Below are 21996 nucleotides of genomic sequence, written 5' to 3'. Positions count from 1 at the left end.
TGTAGAATGTAGGGGACCTAGAGATACCAATTAGTGGAGGGGGGAATGATAATCTAATAAGAACAGATAAACTATGGAGGGTAATCTCAATGTTATGGGAATGCTCAGGAATGATTATGGTTTGTAAACTTTCTTGGATATAGTAAGATCATGTTGGAAGCAATAGAGTTATTTTAGGTTTTTTTTTTTCTCTTATTCCTTTGTTTTCTTAGGGGTTGTTAATTTTCTTGGGGTATGGTAGGAACATGTTGGAAGCAATGTAGTTATTTTAGATTATTTGTTTTTCTTACTCCTCTGTTTGGACAATGGTTCATTAATTTTCTTGGGGTATGGTAGGAACATATTGGAAGCAAAGTAGTTATTTTAGGTTATTTGTTTTCCTTAATCCATTGCTTTGTTTGAAATGTTGTGGGGTTTTTTTGGTTGTTGTTTGCCTGTTTGTTTTTAATTTTTTGATAAACAAAGTTAAAAAATTGAAAAAAAATCAGTAGAAAAAATGGGAGTAAAAACTAAATGACAAATAGGGTGGGATGGGGGGATGGTTTGGGTATTCTCTTTTCACTTTTATTTTTTATTCTTATTCTGATTCTTTCTGATGTAAGGAAAATGTTCAGAAATAGATTGTGGTGATGAACGCATAACTATATGATCATACTGTGAACAGTTGATTGTATACCATGGATGACTGTATGGTTTGTGAATATATTTCAATAAAACTGAATTAAAAAAAAAAGAATTATATATCATGATTATGTGGAATGTATCACAGGTATGCAAGGGTGGTTCGACATAAAAAAATCAATTAGTGTCATACGCCACATTAATAGAATAGGGGAAAGAAACCACATGATCATCTCAATTGATGAAGAAAAGGCATTTGACAAAATCCAGCACCACTTCTTGATAAAAACACTCAGAAAACTAGGAATAGAAAGAAATTTTATCAACATAATAAAAGTCATTTATGAAAAACCCACAGCTAACATCATACTCAATAGTGAAAGACAGAAAGCTTTCCCTCTAGGTTTTGGACCAGACAAGGATGTCCACTATCATCCTTTTTATTCAACATTGTACTGGAAGTTCTAGCCAGAACAATTAGTCAAGAAAAATAAATAAAAGGCATACCAACTGGAAAGGAAGAAGTAAAACTTTCCTTATTTTAAGATTACATGATTCCTTATACAGAAAATCCTGAAATATCAACAACAAAACTACTAGAAATAATGAACAAATTCAGCAGTGTGGCAGTGTATAAGATCAAGATATAAAAATCAGTAGTGTTTCTGTATACTACTAATGAACCATCTGAAGAGGAAGTCAAGAAAAAATTCAATTTTCAGTAACAACTAAAAGAATAAAAAATCTAGGTATAAATATAAGCAAGAATGTGAAGGATTTATGCACAAAAAACTACAAACATTGCTGAAAGAAGCCAAAGAAGACTTAAATAAATGGAAGAACATTCAGTGTTCATGGATTTGAAGACTAAATATTGTTAAAATGTCAGTCTACCTAAAGTATTTTACAGATGCAAATCAATTCCAATACACATAACAAGAGCCCTCTTTGCAGAATGTAATTAACTCCATAGCAGAATGTGGCTAAAAGTGGTACAAGAATAAAATTTTTTTTAAAGAGGCAAAAAGCTTATATCCAAGTTGATTGAAGCTCTCCAACTCAATAATAACAAGACAAATAACCCAATTAAAAATGGGTAAAGATTTAAATTAACAATTTACAAAAGAAGATATAAAAATGGTCAATAACCACATGAAAAGTTCTCAAAAGGAAATGAAATTTAAATCACACTGAACTATTAAGACAAAAGTACCAGTATAGAAAAATTTTTAAAAAACTGGTAATACTAAGTGAGGAAGAGGATATGGAGCAACTAGAATTCCTGTATATTATTAGCAGTTATGTAAAATTGTATAACCACTTTGGAAAAAGTTCTGGCAGTTGCATATAAAACTATACATATCCTATGACCCAGGAAATTCCACTTCTTGGTTTTCACTGAAGAAAAATGAAAATAAATGTTTATTAAAAGCGACTTGTACATTAAAACTCTTAGAAGCTTTATTCAAAATAGTTAAACACTGGGAAGAACCCAGGAGCCCATCAATAGAGAACTGGGATAAACAAATTGTAAGTGCAATTATACAACAGAATACTACTCAGAAAATAAAAGAACCAAACTTCTGACACTTGAAATATCATGGATGAATCTAAATAAAATTATACTGAATTAAAGAAGCCTTACAGAAACAATTGCATGCATTATGATTCTATTCATTAGAACTTCCAGAACAGGCAAAAGTGATTTATGGAGAGAAAAAAAACAGACATATGATTTCCTTTATGGACACAGTTTGACAGGAGTTGACTGGGAAAGAGCATGAGGAAAATTTCTGTAGCTATGATTCTATATTTTTACAAGAGTTTAGCTAACACCGGTATATGCATTTGTCAAAATTCAGTGAATGTACACTTGCAATTTGTACATGTCATTGTATGGAAATTTTACTTCAAAAGGAAAAACAACCATAATCAAATATTAAACTCTACTATATGCTTGTTGAAATATTTAGCAGGGAGTACAATGGTGCCTGCAATATAATTTGAAATACATAAAATATAATATGGATGGATGGATGGATGGGTGGATGGATAGATGGATGGATGGGTGGATAGATGGGTGGATGGATGGTGGAAGGAATGGAGAGATGGAAAACTATATTACAAAAACAAGTATATTAAAATGTTAATGGGTATATGTATTTATGTATATCTTAATGGACCTATGGGTCTAGGTGTACATTAATGAATATAAGAACATCCACTATAAAATTCTTTAAACTTTGATGTATGTGCCAAAATGTTTATAATAAATTGAGAAAAATGAACTGCATATATCATGTAAGTAGCGTAGAATATAATCATTTTTGAGGCTATTTTGAGAAAGCATATATAAAACCTAATAAAGTGCTTTGCCCTGTACAAGATTTTACATACACACAACAAATGTAACTTTTCACCTCATACTGGATTTAGCTGCTTTATGGGTACACAATTCTAAAATATACCACTCTAGGACGATAAGCAGCATTAAACAGTTTTTAATGTAATAAAATTCACTATTTGAGGCATAGGCAGTATGGTATAGTTTTGAAAGCAAGCAGACCTATTAGTGTGTCAGCATCATCACCTACTTATAACTCTAGAGAAGTTATTATTTCAGTGAACTTATGATTCTTCATCAGTAAAATGGAAATTAAGGAACATCTGCTTTATAGGAATATTGTAGGAAATAAGAGATAACTAATGAAAAACACATAGAAACAATGTCGGCTTCCTTCCTTCCTTAGTTTGTCAGCATATGCAGTCTGTGTAAATGATCAATATGGTTATGTCATTAGGTTCATTGTATTTTTGTACATTTGTTGGGTGGGGGACTCAGAGGGGCATTTTTTGTTTTTTATTGTTTGTGCGGTTTTTCAGCTAATAGGCCAGAGTGTTGATTCTCCACTAGAGTTGCCATCCTGCTTCACGTAAGACAACTCCTCATGATTTTAATGTTTGAGGCTCTGAGGCAGAGCAATTTTGTGTAAGAATGAACCAAAAGAAAACAGTGAAAATTAAAAATAAAAAATTGTGAAGAGGGCTAATGAAGAAAGTTAATTGGAATTATTTAGCTAACATAAGATGATTTGACAAAGTCAAGTCAGTTTACTCTTCAATAAAACTTGGTCTGATATGCAATTTAAATAACTTTCAGAAGTTACTTTAAAAATCATGGTTTTAAAATTCCACTGGTTCACAAAGCAGTAATGTATTCATCTTCTTGGAATGATTTCATGGAGTTAGTCTTCTAAGACTAGTTGGAAGAGTAAGAATTCTGATAATGTTTAGGTAACAATGAATTGAAGAAATCACTTCATTGGTGGTGTTGAGAAAAACTGAGATAGTACAGATTACTAAATCTTTAATACAACGAATCTCAATCGAACTTACTTTGTTCTTAAAAGGTGAAGTATGAAGGTTTTTCTACTTAGCTTTATTTCATACAATACTTCTTCTTCATAAAGTTCCTGCAAAACAATATTTATCACATGACTTAAATGTGTTGAGGGTGGTGAGAGGGTAGAGGAGGAAGTTACAGATCTCCCACAGCCTACCCAGCAGTCCTTTCATGCAAAATGGTAAATACTAACAAAACTGAATTTATAAGAGAGCCAATATTATAAAGAAGATCTTACTTTCAAGTTTTTTTTAAATTAAAATTTTCAAAAGGCCTTTTCCCCTAGTTAGAATGGAAAAAAAATGGAAAAATACATACTATTCCCTCATATAGAGATGTATCATTTATTCTATGTCCTTGCAGCCCCTTCATGTATCTTTTGTTTATGTATTTTGACAATTTTGTGTATATTGCTTTACACTTTATTTTTACATTAGCATTAAATAGTGACCATTTTTTCTATTCCATTAAATTTTCTTTTATAGCTTATATTTTATGGCTTCAAAGCCTTGTACAATGTGAATGAAACTTCATTTACCTAATATGTATCAATTGTCTAAAATTGAATTTAAAGCGTTCACTGTGTTAGACAGAATTGCATTGTCAGCAATACGATAAAAAAAAATGTAAACCTTTTAATAAATATTGCCAGATAACCCTACAGAAAGGAAGTACAAATTTAGAACCACACCAGCAATTTATAGTGGTTCCTATTTCCTTGCATTCTTACTAGTAATAGATATTATCATTAATAAAAGGCTTTCAAATAATGAAATAAGTAACTTTGTGATGAATTGTTTTCCTTGATGACCACTGAGATTGCTAATTGTTTTTCTTCTATTTAGTTAGTTACTTGTAGTTCTTATATGGTTTCCTAATTCATGCATGCCTTTTTGCTATTGTCTTTTGTGGTATTTTATTTTTTATGACTCATAAGAATTCTTTATAATTTAGGGTTCAGAGTTGTTGGTCATATATGCTACACATTCCTTTAGTTAATTGTTCATTCATTTATTCAATAGCTATTACTTCAGGCATAGTGATAATATGGAAAATATAATGATCACAAAACAGAGGTCACTGACCTCATGGAAGCCACAGTTTGACAAAGAACCTCAGATAAAAAGCAAATGTATTTCAGTGTGCAAAACATGCAAAACATCATAATAGAAGAAATCTAAGGACTGTGCCAGGGCTAGCGAAAGAGCAGTCAAGGCTAAGGAACAGCACATGCAAAGTTACTGCTTTGGGAAGAGGTCTGCATTCCCAGAATTTGTTGGAGCAAAGCACTAATTATTATTCTCCAAGACCAAATTAAAGACCTAAGGTTTATAATGCAAATGCCTAATGATAAATATCTAAGGACATTCATCTACTGTCTTTTATAATAGTTGGGAATTGAAAACCAACTAATGTTGGAGCTTGTTTGCCATCATTTGCATTATCTGTTTTCTACAATAACCTTTTTTTTTTTACTTTTAAAGATAGTTTTAAATATTTTTTAATGTGAACACTTGAATAAACACTCTTCCAAGTAACAAGCCAAACAGGCCCTTTTGGCTTGTTGACCAACTTTTCTGCTGAATTTGTAAAGCAAACAAACCTACAAATCAGATCACTGGGAAAGCAAAATACTTGGGGATTTAATTCCAAGGGCACCAGCTCAGAACAAATGAGGTTGCCTTAAATCACTCTTGAAAGACGGTCCATGTTGTTGGTGGAATTCCTCACGTAAATTGGGAAATTTAAATGTCATCCCCTAAAACCTGGACTTTATTCCTTCTCATTTCCTAATTGATTGAAGAGTTGCTTTCCATAATCCCCACCCGCTTCTCAAAGCACTTGCCAAAAGCTGAGTGAGTCCTCAAGTTTGTTTCTGATTTGGAGTCAGAGGTAGCTTTCTTATTGCCTTGTGAAAACAATAAATTGTACTTACTAAATCAAAAGTATTGATCTACCTGGTTTGTCTTCTCAGAAACTGTTAGTTAATAAAGACTTGCTTTTTTTTTTTTTTTTTTTTTTTTTTAAGTTCAGGCAATCACTGTTGAAAATGTTGAAAATAAAAGGCAAAAAAAAAAAAAAAGACAGTTTCCACCAAAAATAAAAAATCTGTACCGGTATGTCAGGTTCATGGGTTTTCTCAGTATCTCTCTTCTGTATCAGAGGAAGCCTTTTAGGATAAACCAGTTCTTGGCCCTCTACTCCAAGGATTACTTGTTCTGAAAGGAAAAATAAGGGAGAAATACATCTCTCTTTAATAATCATCCAAAGTGAATGAAAACCAGAATTGTTCTCATAGGGTTCACTGGCTCCCAATTACAACACTATGAAATATCATCCCCACTTTAGAGAATAGGAAATTGAGGCTAATATTTACAGATTAGGAAGATATAAGCAAAACTGGAAAGTAGGGAAAGAAATAGCAGTGTCCCTGAGCTTCTTTAATAATTGCACTTTATTCTGCAATTATGATCTTTATCTTATTCTCCTCCTGCCTAGCTCTGGATTCTTCCTTGTGTGACAACCTGCCACTGGAATGGACTGTTTCAATGTAAATTACTGAATTTTTCTCTCCCAGGGACATTTGCATTTGAAGTCTTACCTCCCATAGATATACAAAAGGTATTTATGCATTAACAGAATCTTAGGTACTCTTGAATCAGTCAGTGTTAAACATAATACCCTTCTCAGCTCCTACTGAGTTGGTAGTCATCTGCTAGGTGAGCCTTGCTTAATTACCGTGTGGCAGTTAAGGAATGATCTAGAAAGACATGGGGTTTCCGAGCCCGCTCTGAGCTTGAATCAAGATTTTACCAATTTATTAGCCGTATTATGAGGAGTAGCATATCTCATCTCTCTGATGTGTAAATATTAATCTCAATTTTCTCATCCATAAAATGGGGACTTTAAACAAGTCTAACATACAACATGATACCTGCTACATATTATGTACTCAAGAAATGTCCCCTCCTTCTCATTGTGTGTCAGAGTGTTTAAGGTTGTATGACATTTCATAGAGTCGTAGAATCTCAAAGTTAGCAATAATCTAGTCCAAAACCTATGCTGGTTTTAACGCTCTTATCAACAGCCTTGACAATGGCCATCAATCTCTCTCACAAGCGAGTATCACATTTTATTTCCAAATTTCCTTGTACTGGAGATTGTCCCACAATCTTAGTAGGTTCAACTGAAACTCTCTGCGTGTGTCTTCCCCTCACTAGTACTCCAGTCCTTACTCTACCTTCTGGAGCTACAAATTAAAAATCAGGTCTTGCTTCTATATGATAGTTTTCAAATATTTGAGGATAGCTCTTTTCCACATCTGTCTCAAATTATGACCTTCCAAGCTGTTTCAACTGCCAATTGCTGCTCTTTAAATTGTGGAATCTGATCTTGAAGATGCCTGAAAAATATGACTTCATCCTTTGAAGGTGAATGACTTTTAGATTAGTAGGCCTCTGGAAAAGATACTGAGATTCTCTCTATAATCTAGCCTCTTAATGTTGATGAAGAACTGAGCCCTAAATATACATCAAGTGCTTTGGTGAGGGTTACAAACTATTTAGTAGCAGAGTTAGTGCAGAGATGCCTTTTATACTGGGGATGTTTTTCAGACAATATGCCATCCCTATAAGGAAAATCATTTTGTACTTTTAGTTATCAAACAACTTCTAGTTTAGTTTTTGCTTTTTCTTTTCTTTTCTTTTCCTTTTTTTCTTTTCTTTTCTTTTTTTTTTTTTTTTTTGACATTCTGTAGTTATGATATGAGTAGCATTTTATTTATAGACCACTGGCTCCTAGGTATCTCAGTTTAGGCAGGACAATTACACTTACCTAGCACTGAACTATGCATAAAAAGTCAGATGGACAGCCTAAAAATAAGCTTAATTACAACCAGTCTGATCCTGGCAGATTGTTAAACCAGTCTTCCTAGCAAATAAAGTTGGATTTGCTTTCTAAATATGTTTTGTTTTGATTCTTGGCATAAAAGAAATTCATGGTAATTAGAGAAAAAGACAGAAAATGCAGGCAAGAGGGAAAACCACCTGAGCATTTCTGTGTATTAAGCTGGATCTCTTGAAAACTGTTCTAGAGTATGTTGACCATATGTTTGACGAGATGGTCACTCAAGTCCCTTCCAATTCTAAATTCTGTGGTTTAAACCACACTACTACTCAGTACCATTTCAATTAATCAGCAACATATCCATTAAAATGTAATTTTTTCAATTCTGATTTCTGAGCTTCCAGATAAAAAAGAATAAGAAATCTCATTCTGGACACTTTTTCAGAGTAAATTTTTAAAAAAGAGAAGGTATTTTTTACATGCTTTTTTTTCAGATTGGGGGCATAAATTTCAAATATCTAAATTTTCAAAGTAAGGAAAGTACTGTCTTCAGCCTTTGAGCCGTATCAGATTTATAGAATTGTAATTTGAATGTCTACTCCTAGCATCCCCTGAACCATGTACAGCTTGGCTGTAAGACAGTTAGAATTTTTTACTTAGATTTTGCAGAGAAATATATATATATATATAGTCTTTGCATATACTAGACTAGGATTATTTTTAATTGAAATACTGTAAAACATTAATTAACCAGAACCCCTACCTAAAAGATAAATACTGTGATTTTGGAGAGGAAAAGCAAGTCATAAACCAATAAGCTGATCACATATATTTGGTCCAAAGAAAGTAATTTCAAAATGTACTGAGTTTTTCATAGTTTAATCCAATCAGGTACATCTATGACATCTCCAGTTCTTAAAATAATCAATAACATGTTGCATTGTAGCTATTAATTCTTTTTTATAATTACCTTTAATAGCGATGGAGTTGGAATGCAATCAAGAACTTCCCTCTACACCTCCCAAACCAAACAAAAGCTTAAATCAGTCTGCCCTCTTGTAAAACAAAATTTGAAAGGAATAGTCTCTACCATGTCTCTGCAGCAATATTATTGCATCGGTTATTGGCTCAACAAAGCATTAATATGGAATTAATTATTGATGAAGACGAAAGCTTTTATTTCCTCTGCTGTCTGTATTTTCCTTTTTTTGAATGTTTAGTATTTTTATACTTAAGTTTAGCCAACTACGAAGACCCCCCACCACCACCACCACTGCAGCAATTGAGGGTGAACATTACCAAGGCCACTCTCACCATAATGTTCTCAGCAAAAACATCAATGACTATTTAAGTTTTTATCATTTACAAATTTAAACTTTGTGGCTCATAACATCAGAAGAAAACCCTGTTAAAAAGATTAAATATACCTTTAAATTGAGAAATGAGTAAAATCATCAAAAATGTACACCCGGGAAACATTCTGAATTATTCTGGTAGAAGAGAGGCACATGTGCTTGAGAAAAGATGTATGCAGTTCTTCAACTTTGCTTCCACTGCAAGGATGAAGAAATTAACCAAAAAATGAGCAGTTTTAAGCCAGCACAGGAAATGCTCCTTGATCACATTACACAATTTGTTAGGTGCTTGAGGCTAAAACCTGGAGGGTGAACATCCTGTCCTAATTAAGGTCAACCACTGAGATCGTGGAGCTGGAGGTGGGCTGGGAGTCGTTTCTGCTTCATGCCTAATATAAATATGACTTCCTGATGCATTAAACATTCAAAAGTGAAAAAAATCATGACTGTCAGAAAAAAAAAATTATTGAAGGGTATTTATAAAACTTTGGTTGAAGAAAGTGTTTCTACTCAGAATACCACATGCAGAAAACATAAAAGAAAATTTGGTAAAATGAACTAGATAGAAATATTCAAAACTTATATGTGTCATAAACCATAAATAAATTAAAATTAATAGATAAACAAAAATTCATAAATATATGCAATGTATATAATAAAAGTGGAGGGCAGTATCTTTATAATGGGAGCTCTTTCAAATCAATACAAAAAAGAAATGCAAATAGACAAATGTGCAAAGGACCTGTATAAGCCTATCTATATGTCCATGTTATATTGTTATATTAGAGAATATATCCTTCTTTCAATATAACCGTTTTACACGTTTGGGATTCTATCCTCTCTTCCCATCTCACATTATCAATTATACTTCTAAACCAATGTTGGTAAACTAGAAGCTTGCCTTTTACATTTAAACCAGTTCAATTCTCTGCATTTTTTAAAATTAAAGTCTGAATATTTAAAAATTTTTAGCCTCTGTTAACATATATCATGTCTGTGCATTTCTGCTAAAGTCTTTTCAATGGCTTTCCATCCCAGCGTAATAGCCCAAGTCCTACACGAAAGTCAAAGCATCTACATAATCTATCCTGATGCCCCCTGATTTTATATCTGACTGCTCTCCTCCTCACTCATTCTGATCCTATCATCCTGTGCCCTTCTGTTTATTGAACATGCCAAGCACATTTCCCTTCAGGGGCTGTGCTTGCCATTCCCTCTGCCTGAGTTGTTACCCTCTTGGACAGCTGCATGTCTCATTTCTCATTCCCTTCATCTCTCTACTTAGCACCATGCCAGTAAGGTCTTCTCCGAGCACCTTATGCAAAATAGATATGGCCACTTCCACCCTGACACTTCTAAAGCCCTTGTCACTTTGCATTAGTCACAATCTGTATTGTTATATTTACTTATTCATTTATTTATTTTTTATTGCCTGTCAGCCCTCCTTAAAATGTAAGCTCTATGAGGGCAGAGATTTTGCAAGTTTTATTCAAGGCTGTATTCTCAGTGCCTAGAACAGAAAGTTGTTGATAGATTTTTTTAAATTTATTGAGGTGAAATTAACATAAAAAATTAATCATTTCAAAGTGAACAACTCACTGGCATAACATTGTGCACCCACCACCTCTATCTAGTTCCAAAACATGTGTATCACCCCAAAAGGGAACCTTATAACCATAAAGTGGTTACTTCCTTTGTCTTGCATCCCCTGAGCCCCTGGCAATCACCAATCTGCTCTTTGTCCCTATACATTTACTTATCTGGACATTTCATGTAAATGGAATCATATAGTATGTGACTTTTATGTCTGCTTTCTTTTTCTTAGCATTATGTTTTCAAAGTTCATCAAGGTTACAACTTGTATTAGTATTTCATTCCTTTCTATGGCTGTGTAATGTTCCATTGTATGCTGGAAGTTTGCTAGGCTGCTGAAAGCAGATACCACGAAATGGCCGGCTTTTAACAATGGGAATTTATTAGCTTACAGTTTGAGGCTGTGAGAATACCTAAATCAAGGCATCATTAAGGTGATGCTCTCTTCCCAAAGACCAGCTGCCAGTCATCCTCAGGTCCTCTGCCACATGGCAAGGCATATGGTGGCATCTGATGTTCTCTTCCTTCTCTTCCAGGTTTTGTTAACTTCAGCTTCTTGCTTCCATGTTTTTTTTTTAATTTATCTTTGTTCATACCAATTATAAAGAACTCCAGTAAGAGATTTAAGAATGATCCTGAATGAGATGGTTCACACCTTAACTAAAATAGCCTTATCAAAAGATCCTGTTTACACCCACAGGAATGGATTAACTTTAATAACATACTTTTCCGGAGTACACATAGTTTTAAACCATCACACTCTATCCTCTGGACCCTCAAAACACATGTTCTTTCTATACACAAAATAAATTCATTCTATAACAATATCCCCAAAGCCTTAAGTCATTTCAGTAACAGTGTTAAGTACAAAGTCTCATCAAAATTGGTTGTAAGTGTGTGTCTGTCCTGGGGCACAATTCCCCTCTGTTGGTGGACCTGTGAAACTAGAGAACAAATTACATGCTTCCAATATAAAATCGAGGGACAGGAATAAGATAAGCATTCCCATTCCCATATGGAGAAATTAGAAGGAAAACAAGGTGAAGGGTTCCAAACAATTCTGAAACAGAACAGGGCATACTCTATTAGATTTCAAGGTCTGAGAGTCATCTTTAGAATGATGTTTTGTCCTGAAAGCCTGATGGAGCAGCAGTTCCACCCTTTCCAAGTGCTTGCTCAGTGGCCATGCTCTCCTCAAACCCTGGGATGAAGGCTCCAACCTCTGAGATCACTGGGGTGGTGGCCAGACTCTCTGCAATCTCCAGCAAACAGGCTCAAGCCTCTCAGAACAGTGAGGTGGCAGCCAAACTCTCTGCAAGTCCTTCTCCACCCTCTCTGAAGACTGGGATGGCAGCATCCTTCTTGAACAACGGAACAGAAGCACTGCCCTCTCCAAGTGCCCAGTCTTAATCACCCTTTCTGCACGCATGAGTGGGTTTGCTCTCTTGGTCCAAGAAAATGTCTTCGATCCACACCTCAACTTCCATGGTTCTGCCTTCAATCTGTCCCTTTTTTTTTGTCCCTTTTAAGTCCAGGCTGGCAGTGGTTCTGTTCAAACAGATGCAAATCAGTTTTGCATGTAGTACACAGAGATCCAAGCCATTAGACAAAAGAACTTTCCATACATCCTTTCTGCATAACTGCACTTCCGATCTTGACTTGCACTGAAATGACTGACTGGTTCAATGTTCATTTAAACCCTCACATGGAGCACTATTTTCTGGGAACTTGCTTTCCAGAAGCTCAGATATTTCCAAACCATCAATTTCTGGTTTCTTTGTGCCTAGGAGTTCAATTCTCAGCTTATCCCTTTCTTCTCACACTTAGCTGTAAGCTGCAAGGAGAAACAAAGCTGCACATTTCACTTGAAAATCTCCTCAGCTAAATATCCAAGCTTGTCACTTACAAATTCTGCCCCTTCCATCCAACAATAGAACTCAATTTTGCCAAGTTCTCTGCCACTTTAAAACATGGGTTGCCTTTCTTCCAGTTTGCACATTCATCATTTCTGTCTAAAGCCTCATCAGAAGTACCTTTAGCATCCTTATTTCTAAAAACAGTCTCTTCAAACAATCTAAGACTTTTCTACCAAATAGATCACAATTCTTCTGGCCTCTACCCATTAACCAATTCCGAAGCTGTTTCCACATTTTCAGTATTTGTAATAGCAGCACCCCACTTCTGGTACCAATATCTGTTTGAGCTTTCTAGACTTCTGAAAGCAAGTACCATGGAATGGATTGAATTTTAACAAGGGAATTTATTAGCTTACAATCTTACAATTTGCGGCTGTGGGAATGGTCAAATAAAAGCATCATCAAGGCAATGCTTTCTTCCTGAAGACCAGCTGCCAGCAACCCTTAAGTCCTCTGCCACATGGCAAGGCATATGGTGGCATATGCTGGTCTCTCCCTTCTTTTCTGGACTTCATTGATTTCAACTTCTTGCTTCTGTGGCTTTTTCTTTCTCTGTATTCATCCTGTTTAAAAAGGACTCCAGGAAGAGGATGAAGACTCATCCTGAATGAGGTGGGTCACACCTTAACCAATGTAACCTTATCAAAAGATCCTACTTACAATGGGTCCACACCCACAAGAATGGATTAACTTTAAGAACATGCTTTTCTGGGGTGTATGCAGTTCCAAACCACCACATATGCATTTCCCACAATTTGTTTATCCACTCATCTCTTGATGGACATTTTGCTGGTTTGAATAGTGCTGCTATGAACATGCAGGTGCATGTATCTAGGTAACTGTTGTCAATATTTTGGGCATATTTCTAGGAGTGGATATGCTGCATCTTATGGTAATTCTATTCTTAACCTTTGGAGGAACCGCCAAAGTGTATTCCACAAAAGATTAACAATTTTACACTCTCATCAACCATGTATGAGAGTTCCAGTTTCTCCACATTTTCAACAATACTTGTTATTTTCCACTTTTTTTTTTTAAATTACATCCATCCTAGTAGATGTGAAGTGGTATCTTATTGCAGTTTTGATTTACATTTTCCTAATAACTAATGATGTTAGACACTTTCTTTGTGCTTATTGGTCATAATATATGTTCTTTGGAGTAATGTGTATTCAAATCCTTTGCCTGTTTTTTAGTCAAGTTGTTTGTCTTTTTGTTGTTGTTAGTTCTCTATATATTATGGTACAAGACCCTTATCAGATATATGACCAGCAAATGTTTTCTCCTATTTGTGTAGGTTTTCCTTTCACTTTCTTGATAATGTCCTTTGATGCATAAACGTTGTTAATTTTAGTTCATTTTATCTATTTTTTCTTTTCTTGGTCATGCTTTTGGTATCGTATCTAAGAAACCATTGTCAAATCCAAAGTCATGAAGATATGCCCCAATATTTTCATCTAAGAGATTAATGGTGTTAGCTCTTATATTTAGGTAATTGGTCCATTTCGAGTTAATGTTGTGAGCTAAAATACCAATAGATTTTTACTGAATGAAGGTATTTATACACTTAAGAACTTAGAGAAGTGCCTGGTATATAATAAGCATCCAATAAAAGTAAACTATGATAACTTTAGCCTTTAATTATAAAGAGGTTATATAGTACTGTAAATAAGAACACACATTTAGAGACAGACTGCCTAGTTTATTTCCTGGCCCTTATATTTTCTATCTATAGATGTTGGACAATATCTGATCACTCCTTGCCTCAGTCTTCTTATCTCCAAAAAGTGATAATAGCAATAGTATGTACTTCACTGCAGTTATTCTGAGGATTAAATGAGGTAATTTATTAAAGCATTTGGCTATTTGTGCATAATAAGTTATGTAAGTGTTGATTTTGTTTCTATTGCTATTACTGCTCCAACCTCATCTGCCACTATTGTCCCTCTCTCATTCCTTTCTTCCTTCCTTTCTCTTTCTCTCTCTCTTTCTTATCTAGGCTCTCTGGCTTTTTCTCATTATCCCAACATACCATGCTTTCCCCACCAAAGGGCTTCTGAGCATCCATGTTTCTCTACATTCGTCCCCTCTTTGTGGCAAATTTAATTCCTCATTCTTCAAGTATCAGTTCAAGAGTCATTTTTTCAGGAAAGTCTTTCCTAAGTTCTGAGTATAGGTCAAGTTTATTTGTGGAACAGAGTTCTGCTCCTTCTGAAAGTTTATGTTGGTGGTGTATCATATACCTATAAGTCTACCTGTTTGAATACCTGCCTCCTCTAATAAACTGTAAGCTCCAGAAAGCAGACTGTGCTTGCTTTTGCTTACTCTCCTACCATAAACCTAGCAGTGTCTTGCATACAGACACTATACTCAATATAAATTTGTTGAACGTATGACTCAACTAATTTGCAAGATTATTGCCTAATTACATCCTCACACGTTTCCCCTTCTAGACACTTTGAAAGTATAATTGGAGAAGCTTTAATCCAAATAACAATCTCTATCAGTAGAACTTCTGATGTTCTTTCAGATAAATATAAAAGGTAGTTAAAGCCTATAGGGTCTATTCAGTGTATTTGATCCCTCACCAAACAAACACTTATCAAATGGAAATCAGCAGCTTCCTTCACAGCTACAGTTGAAAAAAGTAGTTAATCTGGGTGATGGGAACTCTATTGAGTTTGCCTTTGATATACAGTCCAGATTGTGGAAAACAGAACAAACCAATTTTTAAAATGCCAACCATGGAATCTCAATAATTTTTTTTCATACCATGTTAAATGATACGATTTTAAGGCGTTTGTCTGATGTCTTGGGCAAGTTATAGTTAGACTAGCTTTCTGAGTTATATGAAATATTAGAAATCGTCATGATCTATGGTTAAATCAGGTAAAACAAACAAGATCATTTGAAAAGGAAATCCACAAAAAAGTTGATGTAGCTAACTCAAGGCACATAGTTAGTGGAAATCTGGGATTAAAAGAAAATTTCTGCCTGCCTAGCTCTGTGTTCTTTCTTTTTATTGTAGACATCGCCTCTCTTTCTTTTTTTTTTTTTTTTAAGGTTAATTTCCATTTATTTATTTTTTCCAGAGAGGGGTTTATTTTAGTCTGTAAAGACTCAGCTCCTTACATGGATTCTGGCAGAGGTTGTGGGGCATCCCCGCAGGTCCAATTCTGGGTGGGGGTGTTAGGTCCTTCCCGGCTTTAGAGAAAGGTTTCTGATGACCTTGTTGTGAATGGCACAACTCACATAGTAACGTAGTTTCGCACACAGCTTAGGAAGCACATAAGCATGGAACGCACTTTCTTGGGAAATGTTCCTCATGGCTGCGGCCTCGACTATGTTTCCAATGAGGAGCTTCTTAAAGGCCGTGTCCTGCGGCGCACAGCTGGCACAGGTCCTTCAAGGAATGGGTTGCATGTGGCTGCGGCTCCTTTTGGCAAGACCGTTGTTCCTTCTTTTCTTTGTTATCTTGGAAGGAACACTCTGTGCATCTCTTTTATGAAGGCAAAAAACATGTTCTTCTTTAGCCCAAACACTCTGTAATCAATTTTTTGACCATAGACAGACCATTATCCCTCAGATCTGTCAGATCACTAGTGTGGGATGGTGGAAAAATGAAAATTTTATAAATAATCTATAATTTATACTCACTGCCAGGTCAAAACCCTCTGTGTCCAAATTAATGTGAGCTCCAAAGTATACAAAGCTTTTTTTTATTAAAAAAACACCATGAACCCTGAAACACAGTTCAATATCAAAGGGACTCTGTGGAATCCAGATGTCAGACAAAAGCAGACTTTAGAGAATGATTAGACCAGAATGAGAATGCTCCCTTCCTTTCTGATTTCTCTGCTGCAGATCAGCGAAGCAACTTCTTATAGAAGGCTTCCAAGAGCAGTTTTGAGGTTGTAGTTTCTTGCCTTCATTCCTTATTGCCACTGGGCTCTTTACAAAGTAATCAACCAGCAGTATTTATTTCGGAGGACTTTGCAGCCTGGTGCAGAGCTTGGCTTTTTTCTCCTTTTGACTTCCTTCATGACACAGATCCTGCTTCAGGCTCTCTCACCTAAGATTCTCTCTCTGTCTATCTCTCTGTCTCTCTTTATCCTTCACTTCCTTTCCCTCTCTCCTTCTAGCTAGTAATTTGGAGCACAAGTCTTCAGACCAGCTTGCGGACTTTAAAGAAATGAATTCACAATGGAGGATGCCCAGGAAGGGTGACAGATGATAAAGAACACATTTGAGTCAGAAGCAAAAGTGGTGTACTTTGCAGCCCTATAAAGCTTACCCTTTACCAACTTTGCAAAGAGAAATATGAATATAATATGCAATAATAAATTCAAAGTGAATGAAGAAAAGTATCTTATTCCAATTATAAGAGAAATAGTGAAAACTTTAACTAGAAATACTGAGATACAAATTAGCATTTTCTGCCAGACTTTCAAAGAAAATCATTATAGTGTACTCCAAACACACATTGATCAGAACTTTTAATTCTCTTTGTAAATTCAGAGGCTGATTTCAGTCCATTAATTATGTTTTATGTGCACTAAAAAGAACACTATGTTCAAAATCAAGAGCTCTGTGTTCTCCTGTGACTAAGTCAGCTACCTTTTGCAAGTCACTTATTTCTCTGGGCCCAATGTTGTATTTATAATTGGATTTGTTAGACTGTTTGATCTCTAAGTTCCTTCTAACATCAGGATGTTATGCTTCTATGAGTTTTCTGAATTATTTTTCCCTTTCTTAGACCTTTGTCATGGCAAGAAGAAATTTTAACTTGCCAGAATAATGAAAAATTCAGGATTTTAAAAAGTCATTATCATATTTTCCTTTTTCAACCACACATTTATCAGTTAGTACACATAGTAAATGTCATGTCATAAAAGCAAGAAGAACATAAAAAAATTAACTCATGTATTTCTTGCCTTCACTTCAACTTAGTTTTATAACAGCCTTACGAAATACCACTAAATTCAGTAAGGTCAAAATGGTTTAAGCAACAAAGACTTAAAGCCAAATGGTAACAAGGAATGAAATGCAATATAATTAGATTTCTCCCTGTTGGGTAAGTAGGCCCAAGATAATAGCATTCATAGTTCCATTTATAAATCCCATATTCCTACAGGGCTACTTCACACCTTGTCCTTACTCCTCAATCATCCAACGCCTCCTCCCCTCTTCCCAATCTCATTGATTACCTTGCTTGCTAGTTCACTGAAGTAATAGAATCAGAAAACAATCAGAATAGAGCTCTTACAACTTCTCACCACATCTACCACCCTCCCTTTATCAGTGTCTGTATTATATAACTATTTTCCTATAGGTATGTATGAGTTGACCATGTGCCTATTAAATGCAAATACCTGCTCTTGTGCATTAGACCCCAGCTTCTTTCCCCTGTTGAAGCACATCATTGCACCAATTGGTCCATTCTCCTGCATCTTACCTTATCTCTCTGATCTGGAACACTTCCATGATCATAAAAACAAGCTGTAACTTCTTTCATCTTTAAATAAACAATAATAACTTTCTTGATCTCACATCTCCTTCCTTCAACCCTAACATTTTTCTGACCCTTTTATAGCAAAATTCCCTAAAAGAGTTGTCTATAATCATGTCACTAGTTCTTTACTTCATTCTCTTTCATTAAGTAACTACAATCAGGCTTTTGTACTCACTTTTCTACTGAAACTGCTCATCAAGGTCACCGATGATCTCCATACACTAAATTCAATGGTCAATTCTCAGTATTGACTGCATTTGACCTATTGGTAGTGTTTTCCTTGTTATTTGATGTTCTGTGCTTTTTTAAAAAAATTTTATTGAGATTGTTCACATACCATACAATCATCCAAGGATCCAAAGTGCACAATCAATTGCCCACAGTACCATCACACAGTTGTGTGATGTTCTGTTTTTAATACACTTTCTTTACTTGACTCCCAGCCCTGACTTTCCTCCTCCTTCATTAGCTGCTCCACTCATTTCTTCTCATGCTCCAGTCTTTTAAACATTTTAAAGTCCCAGGACTCACTCCTTAGGCTTATTCTCTTTTCAATTTATATTTATTTCCTTGAGGAATCTCATCAAATCACATATCTTTTATATCATAGCTATGCTGTAGATTGTCAAAGTCACACAGCCCAAATATATTTCCTTGACTTCAGTTCCCATTGGCATCTCCATTTTGATGACCAACAGACATCAAAAATTTAATACCGACAAAAACCAAACTCCTGGTTTTCATCCCTAAACCCATTCCTTCAAATCTCTTCCCCATCTCAGGAAATGGCAAAGCTGTCCACATAATTATTCAAGTCGACTTGAATAGTCCTTGACACCTCTCTCTCAGATCCCATACATAATCTGCCAGGAAATCCCTTTGACTTATCCTTCAGAGTATACTCAGAATCTAACCTCTTCTCATCAACTGCACTGCTACCACCCTCAGCAAATCTGCAATCATCTGTCACCTGGATTACTGCAATATCCTATTAATCCATTTCACTCTTTCCATCCTTGTCTCTCCTCATAGTCTGTTCTCCCAAAGTAGTCAGTCATCTTTTTTAAAATGGAAGTAACACTTTGTCATTCCTCTTTAAATTCTCAAATGATTCCTCACCTATCTCTGAGTAAAGCTAAATTCCTTGTAATAATCTACAAGGCCCTACGTGATCTGGCATCCTGCTACTTACTTCATCGCTTACTCTTTCTTCCCCACAGCTCAGTTCTTTTCAGCTACTCTGTTCCTCTTACACCCAGAACAAACATGCCAGCATGCTGTCACATCAGGGCTCTGTCCTCATGACTCTATCCCTCACTGCTTTTAGTTCTTTGCTCAAATGTCACCATTTCAGCAAGGCCTTCCCTGCCCACTCTATTTTAGATTGCACTCCTCTTCACACACATAAATCTCAGCATTCCTTATCCCCCTTCCCACTTGGATTTTTTATCATAGCATTTCTTAGCATCAGACAAATGAAAACTTTTATTTATATATTTGTTTTATATTTGCACTGAAACATAATATATAGATTTTTGTTTGTTATTCAGTGTTATATCCCCAATGTCTAGAACAGTACCTCATATATTGTGGAATCTCAATATTTTAGTGTAAATTAACCATTTCTTCAAGGGTAGCTGAGACTCTGGCCTTTTCTGCCTCTCTAAAGATGATTTCCTAGTAGCATGGATGACCAACTATGAGTAGGGATAACTAATCATGTCCAGCCACTGTTCATAAAATATTTTAAGATCATCAACTGAAAAAGAGCAGGGGTTTTATATTCAGCCAGGTGATCATTTGTTTGGTTTCTCAGTTCTTGGTGTCCCTGCTCCTTTTATTGGCACCCCTCTGTGAATTCTCCTACGCAGCTTTCTCTCTTTCATCCTCCTACACTTGAGGCTGAAACCTCTTTTTAAGGTTGACTGGGCAGAATTCAAAGTCTACTTGTTAGTCTTTTGTAATTCAATCATAGTCATCATTCTGGCCACCCTTCTCCTCCAATTTAACCAATATCATAAACCACTCTCTGGGACAGGGACTCTCCCAGAATATCTTTTCCAAACTCACAGTCTCCTGAAGCCTCTGTTACCCACCATAGTAGAAGTGCCTTCCCACCCTGACTCCTAAAACTCTACCTACCTCTGCTCCACAGTCTGTTACATTTTTGTGTGAGCACCTTTGAGTGAGTTCTGTCTCTTTTCTCTTCTTGCTATTGTGGGCTAGAGGTAGTGAGCTCTGAGGATTTTAAGTTAATTTTTTTTATCTTAATAAAATGATATATATGAAGTTGCATGTCCTCTGCTTGTTACTGCTCCCAAACAGATGCAGTGCCAGGAATTACTACATTTTCATCTTATCTTCCCAAGTACATACAAGGTCTTTGAGGAGAGAGACCTTAGCTAACATCCATGTGTCCTCTGGAGGCTCTAACAACACCAGACTTTGCAGATTTGCACATCTACGTATCTCTAGAAATCAACAGATAGTAGTTTAAGAAGTTGATTAGTTGACCATTAATTTATTGTCACACAATAAATATGGATGAAAAACAGTACACACACACACACACACACACACACACACACACACACACACACACCAAACAAAAATTTCCCATACACTTCTCGTTTTCTTACTGAAAATTAGGGTTCCTTTGGGTCTTTGTACAGCCAGCCCAAAAACTCCTTAAAAGCCCCAGAATCACCTTTGACCAAGAACTATGGATCATGAATCTTTATGTGCTGGAGCCAAGGTCTTATTAATATTTTTAATCACCTAGTATCCATTATGCCTTTCCTTTAAAAATAGAAAGGTATTTGATAGCATCCCCACAGTCAGCCCATTCAAACTCTGTAGATTTCTTCCACCCACTATTGTACCTTCTGGCACAGCTTTATCTCCATGTGTCTGTGCCAGCAGCACTCCATTAATTATGGGTCAGAAGCTGGGTACAGTTCTCCAGCCTGTGCCAGGAACTCCCATGACCAACATTGTCTCCTCACAATGAGGAATCTGAAGGAGGAGATTTTGGCATCAAGAGATTCCTTAACTCAGAGTTCAAGTGCTTGACACAGGTTTGAAATTAACCCCACTACCTCAGGATGAGATAAAACCGATACACTGAACACTTATTTTGTCAGGCAATTGTTCATTCAGTTTTGGTAGTTATTATTGTAGCCATTTTACAAACGCAAAACCTGAGGTAACTAGCAAGTTACCTGCTCAAGGACAACCAGCCCATGGTGGAGATTTAAGGAAGCCCAATTCTTTTAGACAATTAAGTTATGAGGAATCCACTATTCTATTCTAGCTTTCACTTCTAAGCATGACAGAGAAATCTTATATCAGTGACAGAAAGCATCAAATAATTTTTTTAATTGCTCAAGATAGCCAGCACCTGCACAAGGTTCGAAATTAAGGAATCCACTCTCTACGAATGCCGTACCAAGATAAGTGAGTACACCCTGCTTTGTCCATGGTGATCCTGCTGCCTTCTCACGCCCATGAGTTTGCTCAGGTAGAAATTAAAGACTTTTACAATTTTGCTTCATCAAAGTTTCTTATTTTAGGAATCATGCTCCTTTATCTTTTATTATTAAGGGGAATTCACAAGAAAACTATTCACTATTCATTCTGTCCCTGTGAAGCCAGGAAACATTTTTTTTTTTTTAATTTATTGTTTTGCTTTGTTTTGTTCTCTTTTGTTTGTTGTCATGGTTTAAGCACGTCTAGCTGTTGCTTATTTGC

At 35.6% G+C, this 21996-nt stretch overlaps 1 protein-coding gene and 1 pseudogene across 1 annotated transcript in view; both read right to left on the bottom strand.

Annotated features, from left to right (window-relative positions):
• Window positions 1–9349, bottom strand: part of ADAM7 (ADAM metallopeptidase domain 7) — a 72806-nt gene extending 63457 nt beyond the window's left edge. The window contains exons 1-3 of the mRNA XM_037812778.1: window positions 9298–9349; window positions 6140–6243; window positions 4018–4094 (exon numbers count right to left, since the gene is read on the bottom strand). Coding sequence (XP_037668706.1) covers window positions 4018–4094; window positions 6140–6243; window positions 9298–9349 — 233 coding nt within the window. The remainder of the gene's footprint in view (window positions 1–4017; window positions 4095–6139; window positions 6244–9297) is intronic.
• Window positions 9350–15862: 6513 nt separating this feature from the next.
• On the bottom strand, window positions 15863–18184 carry LOC119516444 (annotated as a pseudogene).
• Window positions 18185–21996: the final 3812 nt, after the last annotated feature.

Source organism: Choloepus didactylus, chromosome 20, assembly GCF_015220235.1.
Source record: "Choloepus didactylus isolate mChoDid1 chromosome 20, mChoDid1.pri, whole genome shotgun sequence".
Classification (NCBI taxonomy): domain Eukaryota; kingdom Metazoa; phylum Chordata; class Mammalia; order Pilosa; family Megalonychidae; genus Choloepus; species Choloepus didactylus.
Note: the sequence above shows the minus strand (reverse complement) of the source record. Positions and strands in the feature narration are given on the sequence as shown.